Source organism: Misgurnus anguillicaudatus, chromosome 11 (genome assembly GCF_027580225.2).
Source record: "Misgurnus anguillicaudatus chromosome 11, ASM2758022v2, whole genome shotgun sequence".
NCBI lineage: Eukaryota > Metazoa > Chordata > Actinopteri > Cypriniformes > Cobitidae > Misgurnus > Misgurnus anguillicaudatus.
The window spans coordinates 36,639,129-36,661,559 of NC_073347.2; the positions used below are offsets into that span (position 1 = coordinate 36,639,129).

The window sequence follows — 22,431 nt, forward strand, 5'->3', positions numbered from 1 at the left end:
TGACATATGTGACACCGTCACCACACTCGCTGCTATTTTTAACTTCACGGTGCTATTTTTATATGCAGTGCCACACAAGAAAACAGACTAAAGTGTTATTTTAGATGTTATTCTCGTTGTCTGCTGCTGTTAAATTAGGAACAATCTTATTTCCACAGGACCTTAAGGAGGACAGGCCAGAGACATAGACGAGAGAAAGGCACAACACAGGAGTAAGTTCACAAGCTCTCTGAAGCAGTACGAACATATTTCCTCTTTTATTTACATTTTGTTTTTCAAATGTTAACATTTGTCACTATAACTCTCTTTCTCTTTCTTTCTCTCTCTCTCTCTCTCTCTCATCATGTTGGCATTTTCTCTTTTCTCATTAAAATAAACTTGGCACGTAAAGTAAAACATATGTAGACAAAGGTTTTATTTACACCATACAACATTTTGGATTTTTAAATATTTTATACAGGGCTGCAGATGAGAGAGCTTTACCGAGCTTCCAAGCAGATTCTGCAGTATTAAAGTTTTGAAATATATTATTCATAAAAAAGTGAGTATTACCTTTATTGCATTTAAAGCAATGAAGAATGTAGCTTGACAAACATTCGTTTTTAAATGACAGAAAAAAACCTCTCTTCGCCTCTGAATAGTTCTCTCTTTTCATATTAGAAAGTAAAAAGTGTAGTAATGGCCAAACGGACTTGTTATAAACTTCTTAAAAACCTGCTTAAGTATGTACATTGTGTTCCCCGGCTCGTCTCTTGTGGAACGAAAAAACGGACCCGGAGCCGCTAGTGGGTGGACGTCACGTCACGTCGTGTCTTTTTTATTTCTCTAAGAGGTCTCAATTGGGACTCAATTCTTTTCCAACACATGATGTTCAATATTGTACACGTCTGCCCCCCACTAAATACACGAGTGCGAATACAAAAGAAAGATAACACAGATGTTTTTTGTCTTTTTCTAAAGTCGTCTTATTCTGCCTTCATTTTTTTTTTAAATCTTATTGGCACGTATCGTCCCTGCTATTCTCTCCTCGACTCCAGATATGTCGTTCCAAGGCTGCGTGAAAAGTCTTCAGTGCAAAATATGTCCGGCGTCACGCACGTCTCCCCGCTAACGCTTGGTTATTCCTCAGACTTCCGTCTGAAAATCTCCCTCCTGCACGTCCAGTGGGAGACTGACACACTTTTCCCACTCGGCGCTAGTCATCTCAAGAGAGTTCTTTGTGTTGGGTTCTAGTACATTCATTGTGGAGTAGTTCTGGTATTCGCTCGCCGGGTTGAAGCTCTCCCAGGGGTTCTTGTTTGCCATTAGCTTGTCCTACAAAAAAAGGAGGAGATGCAGACGCGTTAAAAGCATCACATTACTGGAAAGTTCTCGGTCTGCTTTCTCATTTCAGACACTCGGTTAGCGTTTTATAATGCTGAGAAAGAACACACAAAGCAGAAATGAAGCGTGAATCACTGAGCTTTAATATGTTCTACTAGAGCGGCTCTAAAAGATATCTGGACACTTATGCCTTGCTTAAAATGCATGAATGTCATTGCATTACATGTGTGAAAAACTTTTGCTTTTTAATACTTCAAGTTCAGGCTTTGTGACCAGTGACGGCCTGTGACTTCTTTATCAATGTGAGGTCACATTGATAAAGCCCCGCCCACTTACAGTCCAGCATTCCCATAGTTTCCACCCTCAGTGAGTTGTGCTCTGTCCATTAGAAACTATTGTGTCAAAACAGCCCGTTTTTGCTCCTGCCCAAATAGGGGCATTTTGGTAATGCTATAAAAAATGATCTGTATACTTAAAAATATGAGTTCATTAAACTTTTAAGCATACAAAATTAATTAAACTAAAACATTCAAGTAAAACTTTTTAAATCAGTACATGTTGTGAGGAATACCCATAATCCTTTGCTTCTGAATATTTAGATTATTTAAACTTTAAATACTTACATATGTCTTAAAGGTTTAAGCTCTTGTATTATTGATGTTGTTTTGTTGAAAATGATGATTTGGTTAAGTCACTGTTCAGGTGATCAGTGTTTACTTACATGATGATTTGGTTAAGTTTCTTGTATTTCTCTCTACAGAATTGACCAATTATGTCAAAAATGCAGTTTTTGTATGTGTTTCTGTGGGAATCAAGTTTATTCAATGACTGACTTATAGTCAGTCATGAATTTTGTGTTATAGTACCATTTATAACACCAAAAGTAATATAAATTACTAAAAATATAAAATCTTTGAACTTAATGAACTAAATGGAGATGTTGGATAGAGCAATTGATATTTGGGTGGACAGGGATTAGCTTAAGACAGGACTAGGCCTTAGTTTAATTGGGATACAGAACTAGTTTTAACAAACATGCCTTACTAAAAACATTACATAATTTTTTTAAGGCAAAACAAAGGGCACTGATGGATTTTAAGATATGTCAGTGCAAGTTGTTTTCAGTTTGGACACCTCTCACACTGTAAAAAATACTTTGCTGCCCCAAAACTCTTGTTAAATCAACTCAGATTTACAAGTCATGTCAATAGAGATGAGTTGTCACAACTTTTAAAATATGGTTGAGAAAAGTCATAACCTGTCATAACCTGTAGTTATAACAACAAATCTCTAGTTAAGATAAATAATAGTAAGTCGAAATGACTTGTAAATCCGAGTTGATTCAACAAAAAATGTTAAGGCAGCAAAGTATTTTTTTACAGTGCACATTTATTTTAGTCTAGGACTAGTCTAATCCCTGTCCAGGAAACCGCCCCATTAAAAACTAAATCAACTTAAAATGAAGTTTAACAAACTGGAAATGTTAAGTTAAATGTACTATTTTTTGTTAAACTTAAAATTTATGTTATAAAATATATCCTCAAAAAATTTATGTAAAAAACATTTTCAACTTAGTATTTACTGAGTAAGGTAATGTTAAAGATTGAAATTAAGCTATAAATAAACTATAATGCTCCTAATCTCATATGGGACCCTGGACCACCAAACTCATCTTAAGTTGCACGGGTATATTTGTAGAAATAGCCAAAAATACATTGTATGGGTCAAAATGATACATTTTTCTTTTATGTCAAAAAATAATTAAGATATTATAGAAAGATCACATTCCATGAAGATTGTACATACAAAGCTTTATTTTGACAACTTTAAAATCGATTTTCTCAATATTTAGATTTTTGCACCCTCATATATTAGATTTTCAAATAGTCTTTGCCAAAATATATTGTAAATATATTGATAAATACAAGTTAATTTTATAAACATAAGAATAGAATATCTTTAATTTTAACCTTTTTAAAACATAAAAAAAGTTGTTCTTCCAGTGCAACGTGAATATATTTCATTCTATTGAAATATATGGAAGGATAAATATATTTTTAATGCTTTAAATTTTATTTTATTTTTAAAATATATTTCAAAATGGCCAAAAAAATATTAGGGAAAAATATATTTTGTAAACATTACAAAATATATTTAAATATATTTTTTGCCGCATGGGTAACATTAGATTTTGATTTTTTTTAACATTAAGTTTTTTACAGATTTTTACTTTTATTTATACAGCAATGCTATAAACGATCAAATTTAACATACATGTTGTATTACATCATGTTTTTTGGACTTTTTTGTAATCTAATGACATTCAGACATTTGCACTGTACAGTATACGCATCCAGATTTCAGTAGCATGTGACCTACCATCATATTTAAAGTATTTGTACGTTCAAGAGGAACGTAAGGAGCTTTTCTGAGTCAATAAAAATGAAGGTTCACTGCTTCTGTCGGTTACTAAGCAACAGGCAGTGAATGGCAAAGTTCTGCAGAGCTGTTTGAACATGGGTACAAGGGAATAGTGTGGCAAAAGGAACATGCTGACAGGAGCTGGGACTACACGGATGTAATAGCGTATGTGTGCTTTTCATCTACTCAAATGAATTCTGTAACAATACTGAGCTAATTTAAAAGAGAAACGTATAAAAATTACTGGATTGATTAGGGGCGTGAACACTGCAGTGCCAGTCAGCTGGAAATGTTTCAGCGATCGCTGCTCTGATACACGAGGCTGCTCGGTGCGATGGAATTGGTCTGATGGGCCGCTCGAATCAAACAATCCCACCGGCCGTACAATTACAGATAATTGCGGAAACCACAGAGAGCCTCTCCAAATTTTAAAGCGAATCAAGTGATGTTATTTTCGTGCATTCACCAAGCGGTTATTAGCCAATGGGAAAGAAAATAATAAGCATGTTAGCGGCTTGTGGCCTCAAATGAGTGCATGAGATGACGGTGATCACAAAAGGATGACTGTTTCTCTTTTTTTACTCAGTACCACCGCCACCATCTTTGGGTGGGGCAGTCATGCATGATGCAACATGAATACACTGTGTGGATAACTATTCATTTCCTGATGTACAGACAGAAGCTGAACATAGACAATGTGGCACCCCAGGACTCGGTAATGAGACACGCTGAACCCATCAGCCCAGCGGTCGCTGCTTCCTGTTACTCACCATGCCGCCCATATTTGGTATGTCTCGAAATCGGTCCAGGGTTTGAAATTTCTGATTGAGTTCCTGGAACAGCTCCATATGCCTTTTTCTGGTGTGCATGACTTTCTGCAATGGTAAAGGTGAAGGGTAAGGGATGGGATTCGGAGTTCAGTCAAGCTGAGAACCAGAACTTTGCAACAGGAAAAAAACTCCTTTCATAGAAAACGTATCGACCTACGAAGAAAAACCTGCAAATTTGGCCGGATGCTCTGACGAGGTCATGGCAAATGGCGCCGGCGCATGAAGGGTCAGCGATAGCACTTGACATTCAATTTCGTTTTTGGCTAAAGGGCTAAAATGCTCCAGGGGATATTGAGATTGACCCCTAAAACTGTAAGAATGTTCAGGCTTTTTTGATTTTCAGCTTGAAGTCAGGAGATGTAAGAGGATCGAATGGGAATGTGTGGCAGCTGACGGCATTGCTTTTACGCTAAACCACACAACGCTTCATAAATCGCAGTTGTGTCAAGACATGCTACTCCAATATGCTTAAGTGCTACACAAAGTCGTTGTAAATTAAAGGGCGAAATGCAAACGCAACAAATGGCCCTTCGGTTGGTGCAACAAAGGCCTGACGCATGCACTTCACCAAGCAGAGCTTTCACTTACCTCGAAGTCTAAATCCTGGTACCTTGATTTTCTTCTCTGTAGAACCAAGACAGAAGGACAAAAAATGATGTATATCAATACCAACCAGAACGATATAATTTGATCTTATTTTAAAACCTTAAAGCACACCTCTAAAGAGCTCATGGATATAGTTGAGCCGGTTTCGCTTCGAGACAGCCCTCCGCTCTCTTCCATCTCCGCCAGGAAGTTCTTCACGGCCGTGCGTGGTTCGAACGGCAGGTTCTGCATGTGTTCGGCCTGTCCCGGATACTGCTGCTCCATCCCCATGCCCATGTGCTCCATCCCCGAATGATGGCCGAGGTTAAACTCGGGGCCCATCTTGTAATGCATCAGCCTCTCGTGCGACAGAGAGTCCATGGTGATGTTCATCTTGCTGTCCTCCTTTAGGAGGGTCGGCACGCTGCTGGATCCGGCCCCCGACGCCACCGCCGCAGAGCTGCGTGGCATGACGATGTAGTCCGTCTCCATCTGCCCCGACTGGGGGTGGCCGCTCAGGTCGTGGGCGCTCATCTCCTGCTCGTTCTGCCTGGTGGCGTCGTCCGTGCACAGGTACATGGCCCTCCGCATTTCCGCCGCGCTGTCCAAACACTGTTCTCCCAGATCGCCCACGCCCATGGGCATGTGAAGTCCGGAGGGCTGCTGGATGATCACTTTAGACATGATGTTGCCAGGCAACGTAGAGTAATTGAGTCCCTCGGGACCTTTCTCTTCCTCCTCATCATTGAGAGAAATGCGGGAGAGGGTACCGGTGATGGTGGCTGCCCGGCAAGAGCCCATGTCTTTGTGAAGGGCTGCAGGTAGGAAGGAACATCATTAGTGTGTGTGTGTGTGTGTGTGTGTGTGTGTGTGTGTGTGTGTGACCGAGTAAGTTGTTGAGTTGACTGTTTCTGAGTCATGCACAATCCAATATCAGAGTACAAGTAACAGAATTAGGTAAACATTATGGGGCGGTTTCCCGGACAGGGATTAGCTTAATCCAGGACTAGTTTTAACAAACACGTCTTACTTGAAACATTACTTGTGTGAATTTTGAGGCAAACAAAGGGCACTGATGCATTTTAAGATATGTAAGTACAAGTTGTTTTCAGTTTGGACAGCTCTTAAAAATGTTTTAGTCTAGGACTAGTCTAATCCCTGTCTGGGAAACCGCCCCTTTATAACACATAGGATACGCTGTGTATCTTTAGTGTTAATACTAACATCACCAGCAACAGCTATTGACAGCTAACTAAATGTAATAACTATGATGCAATGGCCATAGTAAGAGTTTGTTAAACTCATGCCTCAAAATCAAGCAACTTCCTTATAAATGATAAGCTTTTGAAAACACCAATAGTCGACTAGTCTCACCCAACCCTATCTTGAGGCATTTTGTGCTATAGTTACAAAATATTTGATTTATTTATTCGTGCCACTCAGCACAAATTTCTATAAATAGTTTTTCGTGTCCCTGGGACGACTTTCTTTTTCATGTCATTTTATGTATTGCCTTTTCTTTTTTTTTTCTAGTTTAAAATCATTTCGGCTGATACTTAGAATTCAGGTATTGGATTCGTAATCGAAAAAGTGGTATCGGCCCACCCCTAGTTTCCGATTTTTTTAAAATTTTTTTGCTTGGGTTATAACCCCAACCCCAAGCGACAATGGTAAAAAAAAAGATAAGATAAAACAATACATAAAATGACACAAAAAAGAAAGATATTCCATGGACACTGAAAATTGTGTCCATGAACGCAAATAAATCAATCAAATATTTTGCGGCTATACCATGACTTGCCTTGAGATTGGGTTGTTTCACCAATATGCTGCTTTTTAGTAAAACCTGTTTACATTTAATGTGGCATATATAGCCACAAATAAAACCTGTTAAGGTTAATAAAGATATCCATATTTTGACTTGATTGTTTGTGTCGCACACATAACAATGACAAAATCCTCAGCATGACAAGAACGACCTGTCCTCTGCAGTCTCCACAAATCCATAAGGGAATTACTGCTGCTGTTCATGAGCCAAAGGAGACCGGAGGACAACAATGCATGCATGGTAAAAATCCACCAGCCCATATTAATGCATCACACGACATGGCATGTAAACAGACAAGTGGAGTGCTGACAGGAGGACACGGCGTTGGCTTTAGGCTCAGAACGAGGGTAAATCTTCCAGTACCTGTCAGGAATCTATTTGGGTCATAAAAATTTCACTGTCCCAGAGATACGAATGCTGATTAAATGCTTGTCTTGTAATGCTTTGAATTGCCAAATGCATACAAGTTAATACGTTTTGTGAGATTACTCTTCTACCACTATTTTCAGATTTTAATAGATTAAATCTTATAACACTGTCCTTAAGTGTCTGCGTAGGACTTCATCTCACAGGATCATTCATTGTCTGAGCTGCTGTTGTATAATATAATCTCTATTATAAACTGGGTTAGGATTGCTTCCTATCATTCAAAATAACTTGTATGTGAAAAATGTGTTGCACTGGATTAAGACATGGTGTTAGTTAATAAGGTTAGTTAACCCAGAGCTACTGTAATGTGCAAATAACAACTAGCTGTTAAAAATAGCGTGTGCTAATATCTCTGAATCTTTTTTAAACAATGATGAAACGAAACAAGCCATGAGCCAACCCAAATACGTCTTCACAGAGATATACAGCTTTCAAGACAATATCACGCTAACATGCTTTGATTTTTGTTGGCTGAATGTGATAAACCAACACAACAATTCAGCTTAGACCTTGAAACAAAAATCTTGTTTTGAACCAATTTCAAGGGACTAAAAAGCTTCATAATCCATTTACTTTGGGGAGACAATTAAGCAACACATCTAAGAAATCACAGTGAGTTCTTTCATAGGGCAACTAGTTGTACTAAAGATAAAAGAGAATATAATATGTGCAAATCAATTTATTATGACTAACATAGTTAGAAGAGGTTAAAAGTGCACCGTCTGTTTCCTACCTGATCGACAGGCAATGTCCACGTCTTTCTCAAAATCCGTCTGTGGAACAACAAACACAAGAAAGAGAAGGTAAATATTAGACACTCCTTAACCTGTTAAGCCATCCACTAGAACAAGCTATAGAAATTATTTACATGTAGTAATTACCTATTGTATATGTATATATAGGGCTGCACATAATCGATTAATCGGACGATTATTTTTCAATTAATCGACTAATCAGATAAAACATAAACATTTATTCTTACAATTAAATCTTTCACTTATTATTTCACTTATATTAGGATATTCACGTGTAGAAGTGTACTGTTAAAAGTGAAAAAGCCACACACTACTACAGAGCTTTACTAATATAATCTTGGTGATTTTGATATTTTAAGCCTTCAATGAAAAAGGTTTTTGCCGTTTTTAAATAGTAAAACATATTTAAATGTCAAAATAGAAAGAAACAAAACAAATTCAGTCTTGATGAGATTTAACACTATTTGATATTAACGAAATAAATAACCATTACTAAATGAAAGTGAAATACATGAGTTGATACATTAACTTTAAAACAAATGCTTAGTTTGTGGTTCAATACTATTTTTATGAAAACCCAACAGCAATGATGATAAATGATGCTAAACCCATAGACCTTTTAAACGATGTATAGTTATGTTAATATTATTATTGTTTGTAGACAGTAGGCTATCTAGATATTGTTAGCAGCGTTAAAAAAAAACTGACGTCTTTCCGCCCCCGAGCTAGTGCGCGTCGAGAGGTTAAACAAATACAAACTCACTTATATTAAAGATAGAAATTAAAACTTTATTAACCAGCATTTATTTGCGCTTTTGCTTCCGTCATTGTCCTGTCAGGGCTGCCAGATCCACCCAACAAAATCAGCCAAATGGCCCTTCAAAATTAGCCCAAAACCAGGGCCAGTGAGCATTCACATTCAAAATAACAACAACTAATGAAACCAAACCTGCAGAAGCCCAATTCAGAAGTACACCAAAAGGCAGAGGACATGGCAACACTGCCTTGCTTTTAAACAAGCTGGTCCTGCGGTAAAAAGAAGAAGCGTCCAATAAACGATGAAGAAAATGTGTCGCAAAGAAACAGCACCTGACTTTAATTGTAAGTGTGTGCCCGCGCTGTCCGACGGTGGTGGGGAAGCATATGATGTCGTTGTGATTTGTTAACAACTATTTTTATTATCGATTTTCATTGATTTTATCAATAGTTGTTGCAGCCATATGTATATGCAAAACTTTTCTTGTTAAAGGAACAGTATGTAAGAAATGTATATCAAATAATCATAAAATGGCCCTGATATGTCACTAGACATTAAGAAATCATTTTCATTTCAAATACTTATATCACTGACAACAGTGGTCCGGCCAGGATATCGTCATTTAAAAAGTGCAGTTGCAGCCCTCAACTGATGTTTATGTTGTCATGTTGTGTATTGGCCACCAGTTGTGTTATTGCAGTACCAGTTTTAGCCACAAGGTTTGTGATTGCAATACCAGTTTTGGCCACAATCCTACATACTGTTCCTTTAAATTTTAAAATGTTAGACATTTACAATAAATTAGAAAAATTTGTTTTACTGGCTAAAATAAACAGAGCACACATTTTACAATATTGTACAAAAAAACGTACATAGTAAATTATAGTAATAAAACTATCATGTACGTAGAATCTCCTAAAGTTACATACAATTGTGTAGATTATTAAAAATGAAATAAATGCAATAAAAGTATGGTATAACATACAATGTAAAAGCAAATCATTTGGGCTAAGTTTAAATGGCCATTTGGCTGGTTTTGTTATGCGGATCTGGCAACCCTGACAGGACAATGCCGAAAGCAAAGCACAAACAAATGTTGATTAATAAAAAACATATCTACATAATCACACTGTATGATTTTGTTAACTACAGCCTAACCACGTCTCCATATCCCCTAAAAGCAAAACCTCTTTTGTAATTATTTATAAATAGAATCTGATTATTTAGTTTTCACAAGAGTAGAGGTGATAGAGGAGCTATCAAGAGCACCAAATCAAAGACTGCCTGCACATTGGAGGCTTCATTATAGTGAAATGTTTCTAGTTAAGAAACTTTATATTACAATATAATTGAGGACTATGATTGTTATGCGCCAATGAGCCTGTGCAAGTCTAGAGACGAACCAAATATCTCTGAAACAATTTTAAAAGCAGTTACTCCCCCTAGCAAATAACGCATGAGAAAGATTGAAGTATGAAATGTGACAAACTCGGGGGATCCAATCTAAGAAATAAAGAAACCAATGGGACACCACAGGACATGAAAAACGCAGTTCATTAAAATTACCACCATTTAAAATGTTGTCACAGCTGATGTAAGAATAATCCAGCGTAATATGGTTTGTGAATGAACTTGTAATTGTGCATACACACCAAACACGAGTTTAACAATTTGCGCGAGTAGATTACACCAAATGCGTAGCATCACGCCGCTCGCTCTAGATTACTCGCGGGATTTAACTTTGTGTCAAGCAAGAAAAATGTACATGACACCACGTTAAATCCTGCTAGTATTCTACAGTGAGCAACGCGATGCTACGCGCTTGGTGTGTATGTAGACGAAGAATAATTAACTCAATAAGAAAGCATGTTTCGAACCATTATCTGTGCGTGTCCGTTGGGGAACGTGCCGGTCGCATCCGAACTCATGGGGTCTTGACAGTTTCTTAGGCGACATCTGAAGGCATCTTGAACCTATTAACAATCATTTACATTTGATGTCAGGCTTTAGGTGATACGACCTTTCTGCACAATGTAAAACTTCAGTTCTTAGGAATCTTTGGGTAAAATTATGATATCTCACCAGGATACCCATATGCAGTTATTTTTATAAGAGAATCCCAATAAAAAAATGGTAAGATACATTTATAGATAATTTTGCCGTGATCACTGCATACTGTTATTTTCTGGAAAAAACTTACATTAAGACTCTTCAAAATTTTAAAAAATAATGGCACATGAGATTGGAGAGATATAAAGGTGTGTAAATTGTGATCATTTACAAGTGAAACTGGGAACAGAGTAAAAACAAACTTTGTCAGTGAGGAAATAATAGAGTAAAGGGCCATTCACACTTGAAATACATCTATAATGATAACTATATTAGCTTCCACATCACTGGACGATAAAGCTCAAGTGTGCGGTACTTGCACAAATCATTTACCTTCCATGACATTAACTAATATTGCATAATTCTTGTAATAAAAACTTTTGCAATGGTTTACACATCACTGAATATGTAAATTATACTGTTCTTGTTGCATTTACACAGCAGGTAACCAGCAGATGTCCTCAAAATCCTGCGTTTTGCGTAACTCTAAACAGTGAATCTAGTAGTTTTTGTAATCCAATCTTATCTCTTGGTGTAGTCAATGCAGTAGAATAAAAAAACATCACGTAGTCAATTTCACAGCAACAGCGCAAAACAGCAATGAGCTTCACCAGTGTCATCTTCAAGTCACACATGCACTTGAAGTTTAAATAGATTTGATTGGCTGTCATTGGTTTATCGTTAATAAGAAAAAACACTTTTAGAAAGTGATCCCAAAAATATAAATTCTTGTATCTTTATTGTTAAAGTTTTGGTGTGAACTATATAAAACGATTTTTAAAACTATAGGTTTAGTTAAAGTTATAATGTGAAAAGCTCTTAATGCTTCAAAAAGACAAGAGATAAGAACGGTCTCAGCCTACCTCTCTTCTGAGGATACAGTGAACCATGACTATTACAAAGCCCTGCAGGGAGTCAAAGACGGCAAAGAGGATCTGGAATAATATGGAACGTTTGTCCGTCATGGCCAACACTGCAGACATCCAGGTGAGAGCTAAGAGAGGGAGAACAACACAGGAACTCCACAAAGAGGCCCTGAGAGAGAGAGAGAGAGAAAGAGAGAGAGACGGAGGGGGGCGAAAGAAAAAAGATCTTGGTTTATCAGTCATCATCAAACATAACTGAATTTAGGACAAACAAGACTCAATAGAGATTTCAGCTCAAATGGAGTGTGTGAACATATTAGAAACAAAGAACGAGAGCCAGCTGTTCATTTAACACCATCACAAATTTCCTTACCCCTGCATAAACTCACACACATTATCTCATACACACTATCTCATACACACACACCATCTCACACACACTCTCACACACACACTATTTCATACACATTATCTCATACATACTATCTCATACATACACTATCTCACGCACATTATCTCATACATACTACCTCATACACACACTATCTCATGCACACACTATCTCACACATACACACTATCTCACACACATTATCTCACGCACATTATCTCATACAAATTATCTCATACACACACTCTCTCACGCACACACTATCTCATGCACACACTTTCTCACGCACACTATCTCATACATACTATCTCACACACACACTCTCATACACACACTATCTCATTCATACTATCTCATGCACACACTATCTCATACATACTACCTCATGTACACACTATCTCATACATACTATCTCATACACACACTATCTCATGCACACACTATCTCACGCACTCTATCTCATGCATACTATTTCATACATACTATCTCATACATGCTATCTTATACACGCTATCTCTCTCTCTCTCTCTCACACACACACACACACACACACACACACACACACACACACACACACACACACACACACACACACACACACACTCTTACACACACTCTCTCACGCACACTATCTCATACATACTATCTCATGCACACACTATCTCATACATACTATCTCATACACACACTCTCTCACGCACACTATCTCATACATACTATCTCATACATGCTATCTCATACGCACACTCTCTCACACACTATCTCTCTCACACACACACACACACACACACTATTTCACACACACTACCTCATACACAGGATAATCGAATCGACTTTCAGAGGCATTGCTGGACACTTACATGGCATTGCTGGCCGTTGTCGCTGATAAAGCCGTGGTTGAGACAACACCACATTTGGCACATTTTAAAGTTAATCCAGTATGGGGCTCGCTCATCTGCCTGCAGAGCAGCCAAAAACCACACAACACAAAGGGAATGTTAGTCACTGTCCTCTAATCGGATTAGGCTTATTAGCAGATATTGGATAAATCCTGTGTTCGCCTGATTATACCAAAGATAAATTATGCCAGAACAAGGTGTCTAGAAAGCAGCATGTTTTTCAAACAATGTTTGCACCGTTGGTTAAAAGGTTTGGGTTTTTGAGTTTATGGGTTTGTTCATGCATGTACTGTGTGCTTGTGTGATGTAGCTAGTTGGCACTTACCCTGCTCTGTGTTTAAGCTTCTTGTCCAGGATGCCGTCTCTCGAAACCAGTTTGTTAAACACTAGAATACCAATGACCATGTTAACCTGTATACAGACACAAAAAGACTGTTAGGGTCTAGAGTCGGTCAAAATGCAAAATATTGAGACATACACACCAAACAGTTGAGAAAATGAATGTTTCTAAAGAGGTCACATTACCAATAGTGTAACACGGTAACACTTTACAATAACAGTAACTAAACTTTATTTAATTTTTGCTCCACGTCTCCTTAGGGGCTCCATAATTTTAAAGACCTGAAGAAAAACTAAAATATTTCCTAAAGTGTGTTAGGCTTTTTCAGTTATAGCATCAGACACAAGCTGAGGAGAATGAATCTGCAATGATGTAAAAATTCTGACTTTTTATATTTGTCTTAAATACTAAAAATAATAATAAAACAAAAGGTTAAGGCCTTAATGCTGTGACAGATTTCCCCTGTGGTACAGAAAATGGTATCTAACAGGTATAGTTATCGTTATGGTTTACTTTATTGTTGTCGTTAAAGTGTGAATGGCCCTTAAGACCTCATTAATTCTTACTTAAATATGAACTCTTGATAAGTTAAGTCATGTACTACTCAGAAACTAATGAAAAGTCGTCATTAGGTACGTGACTTTAAACATGAATAACAACCACTTTAGTTTCATACCTGTTAATTAATACCATGACTAAAAACAATCAAATGTGTTCTTGCACTTAATGATGACTATTTTGGGATTAGTACATGCCTTAACACATACACTTAATTATGATTCATGTATTTTATTATAAAGTGTAATTTAAGAAATTTAATTAAATGTTCTTGCATGATTTACTGTAATGGCATGATTTACTGCTAAAATAATTATTTTAAAATATAAAAGACAGTGATCATGCTTTCTACAAAAGAAAGAGGCTGATAAAATTCTGGCATGCCAGACTAGTCCAGCAAGTAGTTAGGACTAAACACTGTAAAACCACTCGAAATAAAAAAACTGTACAATTACCAGCACCACTGCAGCAGCAGGTCCCACGAATGCATAGAGAAGACCGCCTTCCAAAGATAGCCAACAGCTGCAAACACACAAATATCAGCAAATCTTGCATAAAATTTAACATCCGGCATCAATTTAATGGAGCATGGTGGTACATCGTCATATCGTCCTTGAACGTCTAGGGATTTGGGGCCATATGGCACACGGTTCTACATGAGAGACTTTCAGTGTGAAACAACAACTCTGAAGAAATCTTAAAGTAATGTTTATATCCAGGTATTCTCAAGAGTAAATTTGGGTGGACTGCAAGTCTCTTGGGTCTTACGGTTTCACTCTGCTTCTTGCTAGGGGTTTAATTGGGAGGATTGTAATGTGCTGTGTAAGTTTCACATTCCTGATTTTAAGAACACAAATAAAGGAATGACTTACTATTGAGGCGTCCCATATCCTTTCGCTTTTGTGAATCCCATTGAGATGGCGACTACCAGAGCAGGCAATCCTTCAAAAACACAAGAATGACTTAAAGTCAAATACTGGGTAATTTTTCAGGGCTGGAGATATTAATGGGACATGTTAAAAACTTGATTGCATCTTACATCAAGCGGCCTACTTTAAAGAAAATTTGTTTTTGGTTTAGAAATAATAGCACAATCTCCTCAATACAATGCATGATTTGTCAGTAAAAAGTAAGTTTAATCATTTGAATTATTCATTTGTTTCTATCAACTTAATATGCAATAGTAACAGCAAGCACCATTTATTACACAGTCAGAAAAAAATGCCAAAAAAAAAAATTCCCAAGCTGTCACTGGGTCAGTACCCTTTAAAGCTAACACACGCTGTTTCTGTTCATCATGTGAATCTCACCTGCGACTCATGACCCTGTTGGGATCGCCCCATTTCAACAAAATCCAGCGTTAAAGGTGCAGTGTGTAATTTTTTGAAGGATCTCTTGGCAGAAATGCAAAATAATATACAAAACTATATTATCAGGGGTGTATAAAGACCTTTCATAATGAACCATTATGTGTTTATTACCTTAGAACGAGACTTTTTATCTACATACACCGAGGGTCCCCTCACATGGAAGTCGCCATTTTTCTACAGAAGCCCATAAAGGACAATTTTTTTTACTAGGTTGTGTCCAACGATGACATGTTTGTCCAGTGCCGGCTAGCTTCTCTATGTGTTTCAAAAGCAAGGGGTGAGCAGTGAACTAAGCCATTAGTTGCAATTTGCAACCTCACCACTAGATGGCGCTAAAATTTACACACTGCACCTTTAAACAAAACACAGGCAAAACTCTGCTACTATCCCGGATCATTGTTTCTATAAGGCTGGCTTACTAGGAAAGCTGAACAAGTCTTTCTTCTCCTTACATCTTGATATAAAACAAAGCTGTCACGTGCAGTGATGCCTGGGACTTCTACTCAAAGGAAAAATCCTAATGAGCATCCTCGTTCGCTTGACATGTGTGGGCGTGCTTTTCCAGGGGAAGTGCCCATAAAAGGAATATGGGGTCACTGATACGTAACAAGTACCCATGTTAAAAAAAATGTTTTCCAAAACTTGTAGGAAAGAGGAGGCTTGAGTTTGGCCCAGAAATACTCTGTCACATGCTCAACTGTTTTTTGACACTTTGCATTTGTTTGGCATGAGGATTACGTATTTTAAACTGTGTTAATAAGTCAGAATGGATTAAATAGCATTAAACCCCCCTTTAAAAAGCTCCTAATGTGTACCATTCAGGTACAGATATGTAGACATTTGGTGCCAGTAGATACATCTGAGGTGCCAATATGCACTCTTAAGTGCAAAGATGTACTTTTTAAAAAGGTCCCGCCTTAGTGACAGCTAGGGACCATTTTTCTGACAGTGTAGAGAAGAAATATAGGAATGCACGGCACATGACATTTTTAAGACATCAGAATTGTTCAACTTCTAAAGGAGCCAATAAGAATCCCTTGTGTTTTACACTAAAACAACTGTGTGAAATATGCAATTATCACAACTGCTTTAAATAGAAAGGCTGATATCAAGTTTTAGGTAATGAATGCATACACTGAAGAATCTACTTTAAGCTAGTACCTGTGCTATGAAACCTGATAGCTTGTTTATAACTTTTCCAAGCTGGTAGACCACCATGAACCAGGCGGCTAACATGTATTAAAATACATTTACGATCTTAAGCTGGATTTTCAAGCCTAAAGTATATTGTGGTTCTAATCCTCTCTCTAATTTAGTGGTATTTTCTGGTCTCCAGCAGGACTGTGGTTATGAAAGGGCTCTTTCTGTTCTTGCCACTATCCCGTGATGTGAATATTAACACCGTCCCTCTCACGCTGGTGGCTAAATTTATTGATGCAATCAGCTTGTCCGAGCAACCAGCGAGACCCCCCTCCTCTTTGCTGAGTCTAACCGAAGCTCCGCCCCTTTCCCGCCCAACACATTTATATTCTACCAATCAGAAATCACACCGCAGTGCACGCAGCATCACTGTTCCTAAAATGGATGTGAAAAGGATTAATGATTTTGACCTGGAAACTATCCATGATGATATGAACACACCCTTAGAGACGCACACTATGATGTTTGATGTATAGTCCAGCTGAACAAACGCAAGCAGTGTCACTTATAGTATGCGAGATTAAGACGACCATGAGGTTAGATCCTATGTGTCTGTGAAATAATGTCTCATAATCAAACAATGAGATTCAGAGCATCAAAGTTACATTAGTTTAATCTCATTCAATATTGCAGATGTCAAGCTCATACTTCTCAAAATGTTCTTTACATTATGTAAGATGATTTTTATGACTTGAGCTGAGTTTTAAAAGCTTGCGAGGAGGACAGCACATCCAAAAAAACCCCAAAATGTTAGGGTACAGGTGCTGGGCAACAAATGATCAATGAAAAAACAACAGAAGACGACACACTGTGTGCAGAGATTTTTCAAAGACATGGTCACAAATGTGTCAACCTTTCCGGAAAAAAATGTACAACATCCTTTTAAGTGTCATCCTATTCTCCTTTATATGAGTGGCAAATAACATAAGACAATATATAATCCAAGAAATCATACGTATAATATCAACAGCTGATTTCAGAACAGTATTTTTAGATATACTTTATACAATGGATATGGTCCCACATTGCTCTGCCATTATATGCTAGACGTAGATGAGGTGTAATGATCCAGAAGGTGTCCGGCAATTTATTCTTTTTGTCTCCTCATTCTCACTGCTTAGCAACAGTTGTTATGGAAATCCAATCATGAAGTGATAGTAAAGCAGAAGCAACAAGTTCATTAGATAGATTCTCAGTACAAGCTTGCGATCAAAATAACATGCACAGAATTATAAATCTTGTTTTATAAAGACATCCACAGCTACGTATCATTTTCAATAATTGTAGAAAGGATATTTATTCAAATACTCCAACTAAACATATCTGTATTTGTCTATCTTCGTCTGTCTTGTCTTTTCTGTAACGCACAGCAAAACACTGCAATGATGGAAAAAGAGAGCCTTGTTTGTTGCTAGGTAACTGGAGGGACGAGTGTTAGCTCTTCTGTAATCAATTTGATGTGTGTGTAAAGTGGCCCTGTATAAGCAGCCCCGGGGAGGTATGGAACATACTAGATATTATTTAAAAATGACAAAAGCTAACTCACAGCATCCATATTTAAGAAGTAAATAACAACTTGATTGAGGAGCAGAAATTGGCTTAAGAGGAGAGAGAGAGAGAGAAAGATGAAGCTGTTTAGATAAAGACACTCACCCCATCCCAGGCAGAGGAAGCGTTTCCGGATGAGCCTGGTCCGAACTTTTCCCGTCACTGCCATGTAGGACTGCCAAGCCTCCGTCAAAACCCAGCAGAAGGACGCCAGGAAAAAGAAGTGCAGAAATGCAGTTGTCATCGTGCATACGCCCTGTCCATTTAACAGAGAGAGGAAGAGATAAAACTAAGGTCAAGGTCTTGAAAGGAGTGAAAGTGAAAGGATTAGACTAAATGGAGGTCTTTTGGACCGGCTGAAAGGCGGATTGAATATCATTGAAAGCATTGGCTGGGCCAGGGATTGCATTAAATGTTCTTAAATTCACTTATAAAATCAGATGAAATGTGAACAGAGAGGAGGTGGAACCAAATTATAAAAGATAATGAGGTACACAAAATGTATCCCCCTCAGTGATGTAAGACTCCACTCGTCTGCCACACAGACCATCATCCCTCGCTTCTGTTTCCAAATCCAGAAAATCTCACAAACATGACAACATATGTGTTCCTGGACACTCACGGCACGACCAATAGCAAGCAATCACAAGCAACTCCAAATAAATTCCCGCTGATTTTGGAAAGCACTTTCATTTTCATAATATTCAGCATGTGACATCTTAAAAGATCTCTCTCTTAGATGACTATAAGTTAAAGGGCACCTGTTATACAAAATCCACTTCTACAAGGTGTTTGGACATAAATGTGTGTTGGCAGTGTGTGAACACAACCACCCTATAATGAAAAAAATTCCCATTAAACCAAAACCAGTCTCATTAAACATGCTGTTTTGTTTCTCTTAGCAATGTGATGTCACACTGATAAAGCCCCGCCCATGGCCTCTGACTGACAGTCCTGAATTACCATAGTTTCTGCACTCAGCAAGTTGTACGCTGACCAATATTTTCTCTGCACTTCTCTGAGAAATCTGTTATATTTTAACCAAAATTGCTAACTGTCTCTTTTGGTAAGAGAGCGAGGAGCAGTGCTTTAAATTGGACATGCTGTAATAAATGATCTGTGGGGTATTTTGAGCTGAAACTTCAGAGACACATTCTGGACACATCTGAGACTTATATCACATCTTGTTAAAATAAGCATAATATTTGCCCTTTCAGTCAACTTGGCCCTCCTCCTAGGCATCCATTTCACTCTGAAACAGCAGCATAGTGCAAAATAATTGGTAATGTCATACATACATATGCACTTTAAACAATTTCAATACAAATGTTTTGTTTTTAATATTGGTTATATTTAGTATGTATATTTATTATATAGTAGATTAAAAGCATTGTCTGTTGCCACAGCTGTGAAAGAAAACAGCATGAACCCTATCCCAAAAATGTGATGTTAGACATGACTCCAGGACCAACGAGGTTGATGTAATAACATGGTAGAACAGGACTGGAGCTCGATGAAATATCCACCTGCCGTCCAGAGAGTCTGCACCACAGAATAAATCTACAGGGAGAACCTGGGCTCTGTTTCCAAGGCAGTGATGAAGCCATGATGTTCAGTGGCTGGAGCCAGGAAGGAACGTAATGAAGCCCCCCCCATCCACCTGCTGCCAGCCCACCTGGTGCAGCCAAGACGAATGGCGTGAAAATGGATCTCTGCTGGCAGTATGAGATGAGGTCCACCTGATGCTGCTGAGCTTCCTCAAGCTGCCCTTGTGTCTCCTGAACTGTAAACCATCTACCATGGACATAACATCCTGGAGATGAGGGCTGCATGATTAATAAAAAAAAAATATATGAATGCGATCTTCTTTCTAAATGACGGTGATGCACTTGCATCTACAGCATTTCCCTGTATTCAGATGCTGCATTCACGTGTTCACGTGTTTACTTTATCAGTCACACTCACAGTTTAAAACCAATCCATTTTCATTCACCAATCACACCCAATCATTTCTCTTCTTCATTTGCGGCGTTCCGCTGTCACTTGTGTGACGTGTAACAAGGCAGCAGACCTACACGTAGTCGGTTGACTAGGTGGATTTGGAGTGGCAATTTCATACAAAAGAGAGAAAAAAATGAGCGCAATTGTGGAAAATCCGGGTGGCAACAGTAAAAGTGACGATGCAACAATATTGGTTCTGAAAAAAAGTTGAGGAAATACCTCTGTATCACTGCCACAAGTTCCCCATTAGAAAGGATTTTTGGCTTGGGGGGAACATTGTAACATGCCTGCGTTCCTCCCTGAAGCCTCAAAATGTTGATTGTTTAGAGTTTTAAAGGTTTAGGCTGCTTCTCAATTTCTAAAAACGCAAAGAACGGACTTGCATTCTCGTGGAGATCGGTCTTGCCAACCGATCTTGGAAGAACGAACTCAGAAGGTCGCGAGGACACAGAACGGACTTGTGAGAATTGAGATGTGTGAAATCTTCCTGTTGGTCACCTGACCTCCGCCATTGTTTTGCCACAATGACTTCTGGGGCGTAAAGCGATTACAGCACGCAAGTCTGCACTCGATGCATCCTCGATATCAAGAACACATGCAGGCATTTTCATGCGTCCTCTGTACTTGCGTTCTTGAGAATTGGAATTGAACTTTGACGGTTAATGATGACGTAGAGCGAGAGCACAAGGATGCAAGATCGCTGAAAAACGCATATTGAGAAACAGCCTTAGTGTTTTTAAAGTTTAAGGTTGGCCAGTTGGAGTGTACAAAAAGCACAGGTGCTATTTATTTTAATTATTTTTGTTTATTAACTCTTTCCCCGCCATTCCTGAGTTTTCTCATCAATTAAGACAAAACGCTTCCCTGCCAATTACGCTTCCCTAATGAGTTTTTATGGTAATCTATAATTCCACTATTATCCACTAGGTGGTGCTCTTACCCAACTTATAAAACACTAAGGCATCAACTAATTCAAATACATCGAAACGTTTTGTATGTTTTGATCATCGCTCTGAATCTGATCTCTAACAAAAGCCCTTTACAAAAATGCGATTATCTCAGCTTCGTGTTCAAAATTTCAAACTGAAAGTCCTGTATAGCACATTTTTTACTTGAGTGCAATAAATGTTTTTGTTAAAAAATGAGAATCGTGTAAGAGAATCGTGATATCATTTCCCATGAAGAAAAATTGTGATTTACATTTGAGCAAGAATCGTGCAGCCCTACTGTAGATTAAATTTCAAGTTCACTGTCTTAGCCAAATTTTCTCCAGGTTTCATAAATCAGGACCAATGTTCCCATCTGCAGTACCTGATGTCCTAAACTGCAAGGACATTATGGCCCATTTTAAAAACATCTCCGTGCTGGGGACTTCACAGTCACTGTCTTTTCTTGTGTATTATATGACGAAGCCTAAACAACAATTAGTTACTTATCAAATGGTTTCATTCTGGTATCAGGGTGTTTCCTGCACCCCTACATATAACATGGATTTCTCTTCTATTCAAGTTTATTCAATAAAAACATAATTATATATGGCTTTTCACAAATCTGCGTTGTAGTACAGCAGTTTTTTAGCAAATACAGAGTAGTTATTACAAAAGTATATCAGAAGTACCCTGTATAAACTATAGCAGTATAACTTTATTTTGGCTTTTTTGCCACTATTGAGATCAATGTTACAAACTTCTACGCAAGTATTGTTTTTATACGCACTAAGGTCAGATATGTCATTCCTTGTCACACCTACATGAACATGTTCTTTCTATTTATACCGTACTGCTAAAAAATATAAAAGCTGGAGTTTGTCCTAGCACATTTCTGAGAGTCGAAAACAACAACAAACCAAAAAATATATTTAGCTTGATGTGCTGAAAACTAAAATGTTTTTTTCCTCTTAGGTGTTAGATGTGTTTTGTTGCATTTTCTGTCCTACTTCTGCATCACTTAGGTATAGGATCAGTGAGAATATCAGGGAGCTTTTTGAAGGCACCCATGCGCATTCCCACACCAAATCTTCCAACCTGAGTGGGAATTTGTATCTTTAAGTACCAAATGTACTATATCTGTATGCGTGTGGGTTTGCCTGAAGAGACGGGCAGCAGAGGAAGTGATGGGGGTGGCACACGGCCTCAACTGATATCCTGAGTGCACGCTGCCCTTTACAAAGGCAAATTGCCGGGAGATATTGAGCCCACTGTGTCTGTATCCATGGCAACAGA

The 22,431-nt window shown here is 38.0% G+C and overlaps 1 protein-coding gene across 4 annotated transcripts in view; it reads right to left on the reverse strand.

The window, feature by feature from the left end:
- Positions 1 to 833: 833 nt before the first annotated feature.
- The window catches only part of adgrb3 (adhesion G protein-coupled receptor B3), a 200,083-nt gene continuing 178,485 nt past the window's right edge, over positions 834 to 22,431 (reverse strand). For 3 of the 4 annotated variants that reach the window (XM_055169584.2, XM_055169583.2, XM_055169581.2), the window contains 12 exons: positions 18,314 to 18,464; positions 14,963 to 15,032; positions 14,546 to 14,612; positions 13,518 to 13,603; positions 13,154 to 13,252; positions 11,901 to 12,072; positions 10,806 to 10,901; positions 8,150 to 8,189; positions 5,292 to 5,974; positions 5,163 to 5,198; positions 4,515 to 4,619; positions 834 to 1,314 (listed from right to left, as the gene is read on the reverse strand). In XM_055169584.2, coding sequence (XP_055025559.2) covers positions 1,126 to 1,314; positions 4,515 to 4,619; positions 5,163 to 5,198; positions 5,292 to 5,974; positions 8,150 to 8,189; positions 10,806 to 10,901; positions 11,901 to 12,072; positions 13,154 to 13,252; positions 13,518 to 13,603; positions 14,546 to 14,612; positions 14,963 to 15,032; positions 18,314 to 18,464 — 1,794 coding nt within the window. In that variant the 3' untranslated portion in view covers positions 834 to 1,125. The remainder of the gene's footprint in view (positions 1,315 to 4,514; positions 4,620 to 5,162; positions 5,199 to 5,291; positions 5,975 to 8,149; positions 8,190 to 10,805; positions 10,902 to 11,900; positions 12,073 to 13,153; positions 13,253 to 13,517; positions 13,604 to 14,545; positions 14,613 to 14,962; positions 15,033 to 18,313; positions 18,465 to 22,431) is intronic. The other variant, XM_055169582.2, reaches the window with a different exon arrangement.